The sequence below is a fragment of the Malus sylvestris genome, chromosome 4, assembly GCF_916048215.2.
Source record: "Malus sylvestris chromosome 4, drMalSylv7.2, whole genome shotgun sequence".
Classification (NCBI taxonomy): domain Eukaryota; kingdom Viridiplantae; phylum Streptophyta; class Magnoliopsida; order Rosales; family Rosaceae; genus Malus; species Malus sylvestris.
Window position 1 is genome coordinate 19,996,892 of NC_062263.1, and position 17,866 is coordinate 20,014,757.

The 17,866-nt window shown below is 36.8% G+C and overlaps 1 protein-coding gene across 1 annotated transcript; it reads right to left on the bottom strand.

Moving 5' to 3' along the window:
- Positions 1-6,473: 6,473 nt before the first annotated feature.
- Positions 6,474-17,205, bottom strand: LOC126620230 (cation/H(+) antiporter 20-like). The gene is made up of 5 exons (XM_050288742.1): positions 16,850-17,205; positions 16,183-16,705; positions 14,597-15,102; positions 7,378-8,274; positions 6,474-7,097 (listed from the first exon to the last, which is right to left on the bottom strand). Exons 1-5 carry the CDS (start codon positions 17,030-17,032, stop codon positions 6,699-6,701), a joined length of 2,508 nt encoding a protein of 835 aa, XP_050144699.1. The 5' UTR covers positions 17,033-17,205; the 3' UTR covers positions 6,474-6,698.
- Between the last annotated feature and the right edge of the window lie 661 nt (positions 17,206-17,866).

Consider the following 17,866-nt stretch of genomic DNA (forward strand, 5'->3'; position numbering starts at 1 on the left):
GTTCGATTGTAGAAGAAATGAGTGACCTTGGAGTAGTAGGATTGCTAGATGTACCCTCCAAGGTGTTGGCCTCTTTAGAGAGAAAATGGAGAGACAATTCTCACCTATTTTCCCCAAAAATAAACCCATTTTTCACTTAATTCACTTAATGAATATTTGGCTATAAAGTCATTTATATAGTCACTTCTTTAAGTGACCTAAACAACCAAAAACCCTAATTCATCTTCATGGCCGGCCTTACTAAGGGATTTGGGCTTTTGGGCTTTAATGAATCTTTATTCATTAAATTGTCATACAACTTAAGTTAATGGGCTTGACGTTCGAAGCCCATTGGGCCTTAAGGTCCAAAACTATCCCGAAGTCTTTAACGAACTTATTCGTTTGATTAATTAACATATTAATTAATCCTTGCCATAAATAAATGATTAAACCATTTAATCATTCTTACTCATTTCCGTTTAATCTCCAATCTCCACCTTTCACGGTGTGCGATCCATTAGGTTCCTTTTAGCGAGGTAGTGGGCGATTAAAACCATTTTACATCGATTGTGAATTGAAACTATTTTCAATTCTCCCTTTAGTGATTATACACGTTTAGGGCTTCCACAAACCATGAGTGACACCTAGCAGCATATCATGGTTACCCAAGCTAATCAGAAGAGGTTAGAGAACCTATTCAGTTCGAGATTACAAATGCAATACGGTCCTTCTCTAATCTAATACTCTTGACCACATTGTTTGGTTTGATAGTTTATTTTCTCATGTCTACTATCCAATGTGTGTCTTGTGCTTATATGATTACCTTGAATGTGATTCGGAACGCATTCCCTAATCTCATTCATACTCTGGCCAGAGATTCAAATCATATCAGAGAGTATTCTCCCTCAAACGGTTTGAAGGTTAGAGATCCCTTGTTGCGCATTCACTTGTCTCCATAGCTAAGCGGCTTGACCCCAACGATGCCGTGGACACCCTCCTGGTGGGATGACTTTGACATAATCAAAGATCAAGGTCTTAACCACAAGACAACTATGATGCCTCAGGTCAAAGGACTACTTTGCATTATCCCAACCATGAGTTCTTATGTGACATGGAATATGAGAACTCTTCGTTGATCGCGTTCAGTGAACTCATTCTCTATTGAGCACCTACCGTACTTGTCTTGATGTCACACACACCAATGATTCGAGACTAATCACTCTCCCTGAGAGAAGACATAGTACGTACCGATCTTGACGGACTGTCAATGCCCAATTGGCAATCCTATGATCAGGAACGTTTAGGATGTGTCTACGAAAGAATGGTCTCAAGAATCTAACTTCATTAGATTACATTCTCTCAATCACAAATTCCTTGGACTTTATCGTTTAAGCATATAACATTTATATGAGACGGCTCAAACAATAATCTTTGCCCTTTATATGTAAAACTAGATTAGTTTAACATGTGAAATGTCCGTAAAGTATCATCACATGATTGGCTTTAGGGCACATTTCCAACAATCTCCCACTTGCACTAGAGCCAATCAGCTTGATTATCAATGATGATATCTCTTCTGTAGTCATTTCATAAATGGCTGAATAGTAGGCCTAGGCAGTGGATATCTATATGTGTTATCCATAGAAGCAACCTTGAGAATAACGACGTCACCATTATACATGATTCTCAATCATGTGGTTCAGTCTCTCATTTGTGTTCGGATCTTGATGAGACCTTGATTCCCAGGCTTGAGCTATCGCCCCATTAGTGTCATACACTTTCTGGTTGGAACCGAATAGAGAGTTCATAAATGAACTTTCCCATCCAAACAACATTGTTGTAAACTTCTATATGGCAATATATCTTGCATTCATAATGGAACACACTAAAGTCATTACTTTAATGTTTCCATCCAAATATCTCTTTAGTCATAATAAAGAGATATCTGTTTATCTCTTCATTCATAATGAAGAAACATCCAATGATGGATTAGATTCATAATCTAATACATTTACGCTTCCATTACGTTACTTTGATTCTTCCTCGATCTTTGAGGAATTTATCCTTTAGTATTTCTTAAATACTTAAGGACTCACTTGACAGTTGCCATGGTTCTGATCCTGGGCTTGCACTGATATCATCTTGTACCGTTCTAGGTACAACTCATATCAATGTTTTTCATACAATATGAAATACATAAATCACCTTTCTGCGTATGCATAAAGGATTCAATTTACGCATTATTTCTTTGGGAGTCAAAGGGGCACGTTCCCTTTGAGAAGGGCAACTTGCTAGTCTCACTAGAATCGTCCTTCTTATTGAAGTTTATCATCATATGAGAAACTTCCTAGCATCCATTGTCTATTATTAGGGATTGATATAATCCAATTATATCATGAAATTGGCAATCCTATGAGAGAAGACATAGTACGTACCGATCTTGACGGACTGTCAATGCCCAATTGGCAATCCTATGATCAGGAACGTTTAGGATGTGTCTACGAAAGAATGGTCTCAAGAATCTAACTTCATTAGATTACATTCTCTCAATCACAAATTCCTTGGACTTTATCGTTTAAGCATATAACATTTATATGAGACGGCTCAAACAATAATCTTTGCCCTTTATATGTAAAACTAGATTAGTTTAACATGTGAAATGTCCGTAAAGTATCATCACATGATTGGCTTTAGGGCACATTTCCAACAGTAAAATCTAACCATCAGATTCCTGCATCTGGTCAATCTTCCTCTTCATGTTTGTAGCATAGTTATGCGCGAGCCTGTGTAACTGTTTATTCTCATGCTTAAGCCCTCTAATCTTCTGTTTGAGATTCATCACTTCAGCTGCCAATGATTCAACTTGACGGGTTCGAGCAAATAGACGTTGGGCCATATTAGACACAGAACCTGCATATTGCACACTGAGAGCCAGAGAATCCTTAACAGCCAACTCATCAGACCGTTTGGAAAGCAGTCTGTTATCTTTAGGAGTGACAAGGTTCCGGGCCACCACCGCAGTGGTCATATCATTCTTCATCACTGAATCTCCAATGGTAAGAGGACCAGTAGGGGATATGAAGGATAGGCGCCATATGTTGTCTGGAGAAGGCGGGACTGCCTCTTCACCAAGGTTCAAATCAAAACGACGGTCGGAGGGTCCAGACATTTTCAAAGGTGTTGAAGAAAGAAGAGGTCGGACAAATCAAGATCTTATAAGTGCAAGAAGGGAGTTTCTACAAGTGAAAATTCAAGTATGCTTTGAAACGAACTGCGTGTCTCTATAAAAATCAGCACTCGATGAGATTTCAGAGATCGAAGAGGCGAGCTCAGAATTCGAAGAGGCTAATTCAAAAATCGAAGAGGCAAGCTCAGAAATCGGAGAGGCATCTTGCTTTTCCAGACGCGTCAGCACCCGTCACACGCAAACTCAGCTTTGCGAAAATAAGGGTTAATTTGTCGAAGCGCCGATCCTAGATATCGAAGAGGCGCCAGTCTTTTTCAGCCTCGTCAACACCTGTCACATGCACACTCAGCTTGGTGGAAATTACGGACAATTTGTCGAAGATTTCTGATAAAGAAGAAAGCATGTGAAGCCATACTGATCAATCACGCATTGGTTGCCGACACGAGTGAAAGAATAGTACCTCTACAGGTATTAAAGAACTTCCTATAACTGTCCACCTTCACCTTCCATAGCAAGGCAGACATACAAAACCTTTCTTCATCTCCGAGAATGCCTTCCCAACAAAGCCTCTCGAGTCACTTAGTGTTCCTTATTCCTTGGGGTACCTCTGTAAACAAATGACACCAAAGCAAAAATATCTCATATCACCAGGGTAGAAAGCAAGAGTATCTCATATCATGCGTTCTCCCTGTCCTTTCCTTTATCCTTGTTCTTACCTGCAAAGACAGGATAAAGAAAGCAATATGCCGGAACCTCCACTCAAACTCAGGTAAGGAACCGACTGCTTGGAACCCTTCCCTGATTGCTTACCTAGCACTGCTCTCGAGCACTGGTCTTCCACTGCTGCTGTACTTCCAAAGAAGCTGTCATATCTGCCTGGAGAACAGATAAGGCAAGTGAAAATGATACCTTGCAGCATGTGGAGACAACGTGCAGAAGGAACAAGTAGAGAAGAATGCAGCCTGCACAGTCAACTCAGCAGAAGGAGTCTGAGCTGAGGAACTCGAGAAGATGCCACATCTTCCTGGAGAACAAATAAGGAAATACGGCATACACAATCAACTCAGCAGAAGGAGTCCGAGTTGAAGAATTAGAGAGAAGAAGGAGTCTGAGCTGAGGAACTCGAGAAGATGCCACATTATGCCAGAAGAATAGATAAGGCAAATGATACATTGAAGCATGTGGAGACAAGCACAACAAAGCACGTGCCGATTCATCCGCTACTTATTCGGAAGCAAGAGTATCTCATATCATCAGGGTTGCAATCACTCTGGGTGGAGGACTCGTTTTGACCCTCAAATTCTTGGGTCGACTCGCTAGGCGTTGTGGGCTGCACATGCCAATTCACCACCCTTGAATCAAATCCTTAAAGATCAAGTCACCAACTGGAAGAAGAGCCCATCAATCTTGAAGATCATACCGTTGACCAAACTGCTCAGGTGTGAATTAGAAAGATTGAACAAAGCAACAAGTCGTCACCTTCACCTCGTGCCTGCTTGCCATACGTTCGAGTCAACCTTCAAGAATCAAGCCTTAACAGCCCTTGAAGAAGCTTCCAGCCAAATTCAAGATCAAGCCTCGACGGCCTTTGAGGAAATCACAAGTCCGATTCAAGATCAAGCTTCCACCATATTTGAATCAAATCCAGTTTAAGAATAAGCTGTGGAAAATCAACAAATTGGAGGAATCCAGAAAATCCTCCAACCCAGTTCAAGATCAAAGCTGTGGAAAGTCAACAAGCGCAAAAAAACAAATACTTGCCGATTCATCCACTACCAAAGCCAAATATCATCTACCACATGAAGCTCCTTGTGGTCCAATTTCAACCTTCAAGATCAAGCCTCGATGGCCCTTGAAGAAATTTCAAACAAAGTTCAAGAACAAGCCTCAACGGCCCTTGAAGAAATTTCCAGCCCAATTCAAGATCAAGCCCCAACGGCCCTTGGATCGACATCTACAATAAGGGACTTCAAAACACATCTCCTACACATGACAAGCACATGTATACGACGTGCCTTGAAGTGGGGGCATTTGTAGACATCGAAATTTCGGTAAATAAATGTTGACCGATAAATCAAAGTTTCAACGCTCATGTATTACATAAATTTTACACGTAGCGTGTGTCTAAATAAAAAATTGAGAATCATCGGAAAAGTCATCAAACAGGACACGTGTCAACACCTGGCAGAAACGACTTATTTCATCTGGAATATTATATTCAAAATTAGGCCTTGGAAAATTCTATAAATAGAAGCCAATTTCATTCATTTAGGGGACCAATTCATATTACACCTTGAAGCTCTGAAGCTCTGAAACTCCGAAGCTCTCAAGTATCCAGGTTCTCGAAGAATCAAGAAAGCCTTCTTCGCTATTTGTTCATCGTTCTTCCAAGATCAAGCCCCGACGACCCTTGGATCAACAATCATCCACCTTCAAGATCAAGCCCCGACGGCCCCTTGAAGAACTTCCACCAATTCAAGATCAAGCCCCGACGATCCTTTGGATCAACAACGTCGACAAATCCACACATCCAACCGTCCTTCAACATCAAAGCCCAAAAGCCCTTGAAGATCCGTTCATCACTGTTCTTCAAGATCAAGCCCAAAAGCCCCTTGAAGATCTGTTCATCATTGTTATTCAAGATCAAGCCTCAACGGCCCTTGAAGAAACGCTCATCCTCAAGATCAAGCCCCAACGGCTCCTTGAAGATCCGCTCAAAACCACTTTCAAGATCAAGCCCACGGCACTTGAAGAACGTTCATCCTTAGATTAAGCCCAACGGCCCCTTTGGATTAATCGCACATCCACAAATCAACACCTTACGGAGATCGAATCAGAGGATCAAATTAGAGAGAGATTGTAACCCAAAATCATCAAATACAAATATTATTTTGTGCACGTTGTTCTTGTCTCGTTTGTTTCAGGAAAAATTCGTGTTCACAGTCGTGTCACAACATCCTAATTATTTTAAAGGATATATACTTTACTAAATAATGAAATAAAAATTTCCTACAAAATTACTCAATATGTTTGAATTTGAATTTTTTTTTGCTTAGTTATGGTATACCGCTATATTTTCAATTTTATGAACTATAATAACTGTTGTTGCTTAATTTTTTGCCCAAAATGCCAATTTTATAAACTATAATTACTACTGTTGCTTTATTTATAGTATGCTGCGGTATTTTCAATTTTATGAACTATTTATATCTTTTTGTATTTCTTTTAGTAAAAAAATTAAGAGCTTGATCAAATATGCACTAAATTAATTGAGATTTTAAAAATCTATGGACCAACCCTGCTCATGTTCGAAGAGAATATCAAAGTAGCTTTGTATACTTTCATACACTAATTCTTAACTATGTGGCCCTGCAGATGAATTTCAGAGAATGAAGAAATCCTCGTAAGATAGTTCTCTTGGCTACAAATCTCAGGAAACCCACTCTCGTTCAAAAGGAAACTTATTCGACCAAAAAACAAAGAAAAGGAAACTTGTAACCACTTATTTGTACTTGTTAATTAGTGAATTAGGTCACACAGATTCCTTAGACATCTCAAGCACAGTACTGGAGGACTCATCTGCGACGAACCTTTCGTAATCACCATGCACAACCTTCGACACTGGAGCCTCCACGGAATGAGCTACGTCATGTTGTTGAATCACAAGCACTGATGAGACCACACCATGGTCTGATGAAGCCAATATGTCTCCAATGGGGCCTAACTCTGCATGCTCTGCATGGCGGTCAGCCAGTTCTGCTACCATGCGTGACGGGAATCTTCCTTTGCCTACAATTAACAGATCATGATCTCCACTACTTCCTATCACCAAAACCCCCTCCACAATATTATTGGCTGCCACCTTCTCTACGCACTCTGTTTTCCCATCCCACTTGCTTCTGAACTCAGCCACTGCTTCCTCATCCAGTTCCTGATTAGCAAAATTTACAAATGATTAATACATACTTAAATAGAATAAACATACTATACTTGTGTGTTGTGTGATCCCCGTTTTGTAAATTGTACGGACTTGTGTTGATTTGACTAATCATTTAGTGTATCACACCCATGCGACAAGGGTGCATTTGTGAATAATCAAATAGATCTCTGCAACTGTTTGATACCCCTCAGAGCTCAGACTACCATCTCACATGTCACGTCGTAGAAAGGGTATTGAACTGACGAGAGGTAACATCATGCAATATGCGTACCTTTTCTTTCTTTCGGTCCATTTTAGCTGTGGAGAAACTATAGCTATTCTCGGTAGACTCGGAGGGAGAAGGCTTTAACATGAGACCATTACTCTCCAAACCCTCTTTCTCAACAAATTTCACAACCGTCACTTTAATTGTCGGGTGTTCGGCCATCCTACCGCCTAACTCCAAGGCCTCCCGATCATCGGGCCCACCGAAAAACACAATGCAAATCCGCTGGGTTCCGGTGTTAGCAAATCCACGATCCACGAGCACTGCAACTGAGCACGGTGCAGTTTGAAGCACCCTCTGGTTGACCCCTCGCCAGGCCTGGCTCACAATCTCCGTCGCTTCATGATTACCGCCGTCACGCCTCCATTGTTTGTGGAATGGCAAGATGATCATCGCCACCCTCTGGTCTTCCGCCGTATGGCAAACATCCTCGTACATTGTGGACATGGGTGATATTGCAGTTGTGGGTCGGACCGAGACTCGCCCCAGTTGGCTATAGGCCTGGAAGGCGGAAACAACGCCGTCGCTCCAGGCACCTCGGCCGAATCTATTAAAGAAGGGAAAGCCGTTCTTTCGAGCCCGTTGGACCATGATGATGGAAGAAGATCGCTCAGTGAGCTCCACAAGGTGCATGAGGAAGAGTTTGAGTTGCGCTTTCTTGGCACTTCGGATGGACTCAATGAGGCTAATGAGTGAGGGCACATTGGCAGGCCCATGGACACACGCCAGGACTCGAAGTTCGTCCTTGAAGGATACAGTGGTCGACAGATCACGGAGCTTGCGATGAGTGCGAACTGAGACGCCACGTGCAGGCTTGTAAATGGCCATCACTAGTGGACTTGTGATAAAGGTGGTGAAGAGTGCCATGAGGACTAGAATAGCAAATGTCTCATCATTAAGCACCTGAGATTAAATTTAAAATAATTCATTAACAGAAGGTTGCAAAAGTTTTTATAGAAAATGTCATTTTAATTCTTGGTAAAGATGACTTTTAGATTAAAATCATAAGTAAGATCAAAATCTAATTTTAGTTTCTTGATACATTAATAACCTCATTTATTAGTTATATTTTGAATTATTTCTCTTTTTCTTCCTAATTTTTAATGTATTAATTTTATTTCATTATAATTTTCATTTTCATTTCATTTATTTTAATATATTTTGTTGTAAACATTTAGATAAACTAATTTTTGTTATACAATATATTTTGATGTACTTTATCTTCTTCATTTTAGGTACATTAAATTCATTATAATACATTTCGGTACACACATTTAGGTACATTAATTTAATATAATACATTTCGATGCATACATTTCGATACTAACATTTAAATACATTAGTTCAATATAATACATTTATGTACACACATTTCAGTACTAACATATAGGTACATTAATTGAGTCTTTCAAGTTTGAAGAATGTTAAATAAAATTAATAAATTAAAAAACTCTTTTTTGGTCAAAAAAATAAATTAAAATTTGTATATTAATATATTAAAATATTTAATAGGAGACATTAAATAAAATGCACATTAATTATTTTGAATTAAGGACACATCAAGGGATTATAATCAATATGTAATCTAACACCAGGTTTATTTTAAATTTCAATCTTCTTGAAGGATTAAAATTAAAAAAGTCCTTATTTTTTATTTCAAATACAACAAATATTTCATAAGAAAACTAATGAAAATGGCTTGAAAACTTTGAGCTTTAACAATAAGGACAAAATAAAGGGTAAAGTGAATAGTACCATAATTGATTTTTTAGTGTAAAAATGTGTTTTTTCGTTAAAGTGAACAGTACCGGGAGTTTTTAATTAAAGTTCCCATATTTCATTGGATGAGGGAAGGCCCAATACGCTTTACAACAATGAACAAACAACCGAATAAAAATTGGGGATAGCCAAAAACTCATTCAACAAAAAGACAAAAAACAAAAATGAGACCCCAAATCCTTATCCTGCAAAGGCAGAATGCAACTAATGCCCCGCTGCCGCCACTACCACCTTGCCAGCAACCACAAAGGTAGTTGCTCTAAGAAATTGAACTCCATGTTGGATTCGATGAAGGCATTGCAACACAAAAAATTTCAATCCGTAACAAAAAAGATGTGTCACATCCCAGATCGACTCCGTCGTAGCACGATATTGTCCGGACCCCGACCACGTCCTCATGTTTTTTTTTTTAGAACTCAGACAATAACTTCTCAGTGGGTCATCCATCCTAAGATTGCTCTCGTCTGAACTCGTTTAACTTCGGAGTTCCGATGGAATCCGAAGCTAATGAGTCCCCAAAATGCCTCGTGCTACATAGAGGTGGGCATGTACATATAAGGCACATCACTCTCCCCTCTCCGTTGGTCGATGTAGGATCTTACAAGATGCCCCAACCTAATTTTACCACCAAAAACGCCGCATCAAAAGAGTACCACGAAATTCAAAGCACCTTCACAGACCCCACGCCAGCAAGAAGAACCAAAAACACATGCAACTTAGAAGGAGATGGGGCTAATGGGCCATTTAAACCACCCTCGCTTTGGGCTAAGCCACAGCATGCTCGGCTCAATATTTAGCATGTGAGTCGGGCAAGGGGTAGTGAGGGGAGGATTTAGATCTGGTGTCCAAATCAGGTTAACGCTTGTAGTTTTGAGCAAAGGTTGTGGGAGGAATGGTGTGTGAGGAAGGGGAACTTATGAAGGAGATGGAAGATGATGGGTGTTGGGGGTTAAAGAATGGCAATTGTAGGATAGGGATTAGTCTACAAAAGACAAAATACGGTGAAAAACACTTAAATTTTGACAAAGAACGACTGGATAATGGTGAAGCATGTCGAGAAAACAAGCCATCCACGAAGGGCATGGCCTGAGATTCTAGAAAGGAAAATGAAATAAGAAAAATTCTAGAAAGGAAGGGGAAAAGGAAATTGTGAAGAAGAAAGGTTGCAACGAAATCCAAACTAAGAAAGGGGTCGGCGGCGAAATGGACTTTTTGTTGTTCGCAAGAGAGAAGGAGAGGAAGCGCTGCTAGGTTATTTTTTTTTTTTCAAAAAGCAATTTATTAAGAGTAAACTGCAAAAGTAAAAAGTAATATATACGTTGTTGCATTATATATTATGCAACCAACAGTTTTGATTCATAATCATACATCCTGTCTTCTTTTGTTTAATATGATATTGTGTCATGCTCATACGTAACGGCCAACAAATATCACAAAAATTTAGAAATAATAAATAATAAGTGGCGGACACAAAGTTTGAAGATTTCAAAATATTATAGTAAACCCGAATTACGTCCGAGGCAAAACCGACTTCAAAAATTACAAATAAATTCCAATAACCCAAAAAAACAAAAATAAAACTAACATTTGATTTCGAACTTTTTTGAATTAGCATTAAAATATTTATTTCAGCCCGATCCGAACCGAGAAAATCACCCCATCTTCCCAGAATAACCTTAACCTTTAAGAATGATGCTTTCATTTTCTGGAAAGGTCATGCACCAACTTAAAGGACAAGGCTCTGCTACATACAATTACTATAAAGTATATAAAACGGGCAAGGATTGTCTACCCTTCCACTTTCCGTGTTCTTTTGTTTGTGTGGTCACGGTTAAGTTACGTCAACATTTTATATTACCATTCATTTTTGTCTTATTATCTCTATAAAAAAATAATATAAAATATTGACGTGACTTAACCATAACCACATAAAACAGGAGAGCACGAAAAATGGTAGGGCAGACAATGCTTGTCTGTATAAAACATCCTCAAATAGAAAGTTATTGCCCAATAATTGATTATACAAACCCAACTTTGTTTTCGTGGATTGACAATAAAAGCCAAGGCAGACGGGACAAACTATACCCAATATTCATGTTTTTAATCATTTCTAAAACTGTGTAATGTCTCCAAAAGAGACTTTAAAATCAAGGACCCAAATCAGGAGGATTATAGGAATTTTCACATTTTAATAATTTATCGTGTATCGTGTGGTTAAAAATTATTTAACTTTTTAAATTTAAACTTAAACACAAATAGTACTTGACGAAAATTGACCGCATAATATATGATAAACAGTTAAGATGTAGGGATGCCTATAATCCCCACAAAGTGAATCCGGAGAGAATCCTCTTCCTTAAATCAATTCTTTAGTGACTGTAAATTTGTGATAAAAAAAATAATTTAAAAAAAGGCATGTGTGAGTGTGAGTGTAATAATTAAAGGATGGCTCAATAGTTGGTCACAAATTTTAATCCGTATTTCACACAGAACGACCTGAGTTTGATTTCTAACGGTGGTAAATCGCGCGATGGTAGTTAGGAGGAGGCTGAAATGCTTCTATGAGTCTTCCCAACTCCCGCAAGAATAGATTGTAGTGACGAAACCATCAACTGATCCTTTAAAAAAAAAAGGACACTTTGGATGCGGTCCCTAGCTATCAATATTCTTTGATTGAAATCTTGTTAGTTTTTAGTTTTTAATTGAGGTCCCTGACATTAATGTAATAATGTAAGTTACTATATTTTTTTAACTAAAAATTAAAAATTGAAATTTGTAATTGTTTATATTAATGAGATTTTAAATAAAACCCATAATTTATGGGATTAAAAATAATAAATTATAAATTATACTCTCTATTATATTGTGTGTGTGTGTATATACATATATGTATGGGTACATTAACCAAAATTAACAAAAAAAGTTATTGTATCAAAACATGGATACATTCTCAAATCAACGAAAAAGAATGTACCCATATAAGTTTAAACATGGATTAAAAAATTTAAATGGATTTTATATTAAAAAAATGGTACATTTTGCATGTAACAAATTGATATATTTGAGAATAGGTACATTTAAGATTAAAAATTTTGAAAAATTATATGAATTGGTACATTTAAGATTAAAAAATTGAGAATCTTTTTATATATATAAAAAAAAACTAATAGGTACAAACTTAATTTAATTTAATTTTTTATTATTGTGGAAATGTTTGAATTGAAAATTAATTAGAAGTTTAATAGAGGTGTGAGTATTAAACCCTAAATTAATTACTAATTTTTATATTAAAAATTATATAATAAACATGTAAATTCATTATCACATTAATGCTAGGGAGTTGAATCAAAATTTAAGAACTAATAAGGTCTTAGTCAATTAACAGTAAAAATTAGGGACTGGATACTAATTTTTTTTTAAAAAAGTGTGTGCGTGAGTGTGAGTCTGAGTGTGTGTCACTCATCTTTTTCAACGACATTTTACTATCGAAGCGTGCCATCATGCGGGGTAGAAATTGTTATAATGCACCAAAGGATTCATGTATTGGTCAAACGCTTTTACCAAATCTTCAAAAAAGAGGAAAACAAAGAAATGAAATGATGATATAAAGTTTTCACACTTGCATTACCTTTGAATATGCTGTTGTTGTTGTTGATCCTGATCTAATTAATAAATTAACAGATAATTGAAACGTAAACGAGTGATCGCATCGCAAAGAGAGGAGGATAAAAGCTGAGTTGTTGTTTTCAAATGATTCCCTAGCATGGCCCCCTACCCTATGCCACCCTTACCTTAATTACCACGCTAATTAATCTGATACGATTAAATAAGTTTATTAATCTAAATTACATATTAATAAAACTCTCTTTGTCAATCAAAAGAAGGTGAAAAAATTATTTAATCTTCTATAACAAAAAAAATAAAAAACTATTAAGGGCAATAACGTAATCTTATAAAACAAAATTTTAATATTTTGTGTTTACACCTCACCTACATGTGATTTTTAACACCTCTAATTTGAAAAACTTAAAGAAATTAAAAAATAAACCCCTTTCACTCTCTCTCTCTCTCTCTCCATTCCTCTCTGCCTCTCTCCTTCAATTTGAAAACAAAAATAAAAAAATTTCACATACATTTTGTGTGTGGGCATATACTAGTATCTATGAGATCAACTTCAATGGTTTAGTTAAAACTCAAAGTTTAAGTTTTAAACTCAGTCCAAAGTTTGTCTAATCATTGGGCTAACAAAAGGTTTTGGGTTAAAACTTATTTTTGGGCCAAAGTTAACCAGAAAATGAGCCAAGATTAGTGGTTGGGACCCAGTTGCTGACGTTGTCAGCCACTTACAAAAAGACCAACGACTATTTTTTATTATCAGACATCCCACGTGGTTAAACCAACACTCCAGATTCAATTTTTTAAATCAAATTTATGAATATGTAAACTCTAACGGTTGAGATTGAATATGAGTAAATCTAACAGTATAAAGAAGATCTAACAACTCAAAATTAAATCCAACAGCTAAAACAATTTAAAATTTTATCTAAATCAAAATTCACCCAAAAACTCTATAAATACTTATGTATTTGTTCAAACATCTACACAAAATCCACTTTCTTCAAACAATTCTTCCTTTTTTTTCTTTCTACCCACATAAGTATTTGTGTTTAAGAATGGGGAAGGTTGTGTGACTTTCCATGTTCTTTCATGTGGTACATATATGTAAGAATGAGATAGGTTTAGTGATTTTTCATTATTTAACAGAATTTAAATACTTTTATGTTAAAATATTCATAAAAATATATTAGAATAATCTATATAGATTTTATTTTTTTAAAAAGTTACCAAAAAATTAGCTAAAATCATTCTTTAATCAGTTCGGGCTAAAATTATTGGAGGAGAAAAAATGTTTCTGAGTTAAAACTTATATTTCATGGACTAAAAGTTTAAGTTTTAACTCCAACCATTGGAGTTGGTCTAAGAATATTTGTTCTTACATACACGATAACTATGAATAGTGACATTAATAGAACTCGTTTATTCATGATGTTGAGTCCAAAGTTCAAAACTCACAATACAACAAGAAAAATATCGTCGTCAATATACAATTTCTCTTTTATGTTTTTATATTTAAAAAATCAATTATGGTTTTTCAAGTGTCATATTATAGGAGGTACACTAAATGACTATGACACATCCTCTTTGTTTTAATTTGAAAGCAAGAGAGGTCAGCTTTTGCTAATATTCACTGTTTAATTTCTCTTTCTGGCAATTAGTACAATCTTCACATTTTTGTTTGTTTTCATTTTCCATTATTATTAATTTGTAAATTAGGTGTGACAGGACAAGAAAAAGGAACTTTTGTGAGGCTACTAAATTTCACTGCCATAGTCAATATTTATTTGAAATATTGTGGTAAAAATTAAACCAATAATAATTAGCTGACCTTTTTCTCCTTGCCAATGTTGAGAACAATGAGCTCCACCAACCCTTTGGTGTTCATGAGCACACCGAGCGTCAACGATTCTCTAGCCGGAATCATAAATAGCATTGCCACCGCAAACGTCCCCAATATCTTCCCGGCACAAGCGATCGATATAACTAGCACCAACAGCCCCCACGCCCCTCCTCCGTGTATTTTCGCTACATCGGTCTTCAACCCACTTGATGCAAAGTAAAGTGGAAGCAACAAGCCGGACACAAAGTCCTCAATCCTCTCTATCAATCTTTCCGCAAACTGTCCTCCTTTGGGAATTGTTAGACCAAAGACGAAGGCTCCAAATATAGAATGGATACCAATTAGGTCAGTAATGAATCCGGATACCATGACTCCGGCTAGGGTTAAGCATATATAGGCTTCGTCTATTGCATCTTGCTCTGGAGAGCTCAGGCGGGCTACCCAGTTCATGGCCGGTCGGATCACCACCATCATGAAAGCAACAAATGCAACACCTGATATTCACAAGGCAGTAAATGCCAATGTTACCAAGGTCTAAATATACAGAATATTAAACAAATATACATACTAAAGAAATGATAAGTGATCGCATTGTATACTATCTCTAATAAAAGTGAGATTTACTTATGGGAAACCCAATGTAAAGGGAGATTTTGTATTACATATTAAATTATTTAGTTTAAGTTGAGAAATAAGTTTTATGTGTACTATAAAAATTTATCACCATTATACTATTTAATGTGTTAGAATATAAGCGTACGACTGAATTAGTATGTTTCACTTCTAAGAAAGATAAATTAATAAAAGTTACATATACGTGAGTGAAATAGTTTCATGCACATGACCATGTCTATTTTAGGATCTCTACCACCACTCTTGAGAACTCTTTTAGGGGCTTCAAGAGAATATTATGGTCCTTAAACAAATATTGTCTTCAATAAGAAATCCTTATAGTAGAATCCTTAAATTTAGGAACTAAAAGATTAAAAAAAAAATTGTTAATTTCGTTAGAGTATGATGATCGTTGATAAAACAAGAAAAAAAATCAAGAGGATATCTAGACTGTTGGGAAAAAAAGCCACAAGTGCAGTGTGAGGCCCGCGCCTGATGCTGCAGTAGCAATTGCTCTGCGAGCAAGCCTACCAGTTTGGGGATGGGGATTTTCTTAAGGTCTCCGGAGAGTTCCTCTATTATAGGAAAGATTTTTCAGTTTGACCGGTACACAAGATGATACATCATGTGTTACTATACAAATTGTGGGATATGTGTGCTAAAAAGTTAATAACTTAAAATATAAAATTTCCCACCACATCTATTAAAACACGTGATGTACTACTTAGTTGGAAGCCTTCTAAATACTATCCATGAGGACATACTGACAAAATTTTGAGCACTAGTGGAGATGCTCTAAGTAAACTAGTACCTAAAATATCTAATTTGGTGGAGTAGATCAGGAGTACAATTACACGAATTGTTCAATTAAAAGAAATGAAAAATAAAAATGAAAATTGTGAAAAGGAAAAAAAATATGAGAAAATATCGAGGATATTGTCGGAACTCTGGACCATACAAACCTGATAGGAGGACCCAGATTGATACCAAAGGGCTCTTCTTATGGCCATCATCACCGTCACTGGCCAAGGCCACCGCGAGAGCGAGCAAGATCCATGCAGCGACGTCGTTCAGAGCGGCAGCAGCCATTGCAATCTCGCCAACCCTAGTAGTTAAAAGCTTGAGCTCTGCTAAAATGCGGGCGAGAACAGGAAAGGCCGTGATGGAAAGTGACACTCCCATGAACACAACGAACTGACTGAAGCCGGCCTTGTCAGATCCGTCGATCGTTCTCCGGAGGACGACAGCGACGCCGATGCCACATAGGAAAGGCAGCGATATGCCAGCGAGGGCTATGCCAAAAGCGCTTCTTCCACTACGACGTCGGACTGAGCTTAAATCGAGCTCAATGCCTACGAGGAACAAGAAAAAGAGAAGACCAATGCTTGCCACGGTTTCGAGTATTGGAGTGCTCCATGAGGGAAATATTTTGTGTAGGTAATACTTGTTTCTTCCGAAGGCTGACGGCCCAAGCAAAATTCCACCCTATACAAATAGACTAATGAGAAAAAAGAACTATATATCAAGAATTAACTATATATGAATAACTAAGACACGTGCAAAAATATTTTTATCACTACAAATTGAAAAATGTCTCACATTCGAATAAAGCAGGAGAGTAGGACTTACAGCAATCTCGGCGATAACTTTGGGTTGGTGGAGGGGTTTGAGAAGGAAGGCGAGGAAGCGGCTGACGACGATGATTAAGGTGGTTTGGACGATTAAGAGTGGGAAGGCGAAGTCTAGAGGATTATCACCTTGCCATAATCCACTTGATGCCGTTTTGATTGAAGTTATATTCACCGGAGCCATGGTGTTATACAATAGCAAGTCGCTGTGTACTATGAAATCATGGAAAATTAAGCAATATATAGAGAGGGAGAGCAAGTGTTGGTTTTTGTCGTTGTGGGTACGGGTAATTAAAGTGAGGTCACGTAATGAAGGGCAACAAAAGTGTAATTTGGCATTTGATTACGAATACATCGTTTTTGTTTTATTAAGCAAAAGGAGGATCTGAACTGAGTGAATTCTTTCGACATCAGAAATAAGTACATCACGAAACTAATAGTTAGTTGGTATTTTAAACTTAGTTGTATATTTCACATATTACAGACCATGTTAGTTTCATTCATTTTGACCCCAATTGGTTAATTCAAGTAATTAAGCTCAAATGGTTAAGAATATTTACTCATACATTCAAAATCTTTTATTATATCCTATACTGGTTAAAAAGAGAATGGAGACATTGGATGTGGTCCTTAATTATGAATATTCTTTGATTGAAACCTTGTTGGTTTTTAATTTTTGATAGAGGTCCCTGAAATTAATGTAATAATTTATTTCTATGTACGTTACTATATTTTTTAAAGTAAAAATTAGAAATTTTAGTTGTTTATATAAATGAGATTTTAAATAAAAAAACCATAATTTGTGGCATTAAAATATTAAAATATAAATATACTATTGTGTGTTTGTGTGTATATAAACATGGGTACATTCATCCAAATTAACCAAAAATTTTATTGTATCAAAACATGGGTACATTCTTCAAAATCACAAAAAAAAAAAAGGACATTAGGCTTAATACATTAGTAAATTTCTTCGATTAAACTTGACATTGATACATTTTAAAATCAAAGAAAAAAG

What these genes read in the sequence shown, in the direction of transcription:
- LOC126620230 (XM_050288742.1), bottom strand. Translation starts at nt 17,032, where the DNA reads ATGGCTCCGGTGAATATAACTTCAATCAAAACGGCATCAAGTGGATTA. An exon ending in AATCTGGGTCCTCCTATCAG is followed by an intron (nt 15,103 to 16,182) that starts GTTTGTATGGTC and finishes TGTGAATATCAG; the next exon opens with GTGTTGCATTTGTTGCTTTC. An exon ending in TGGACCGAAAGAAAGAAAAG is followed by an intron (nt 7,098 to 7,377) that starts GTACGCATATTG and finishes TTTGCTAATCAG; the next exon opens with GAACTGGATGAGGAAGCAGT.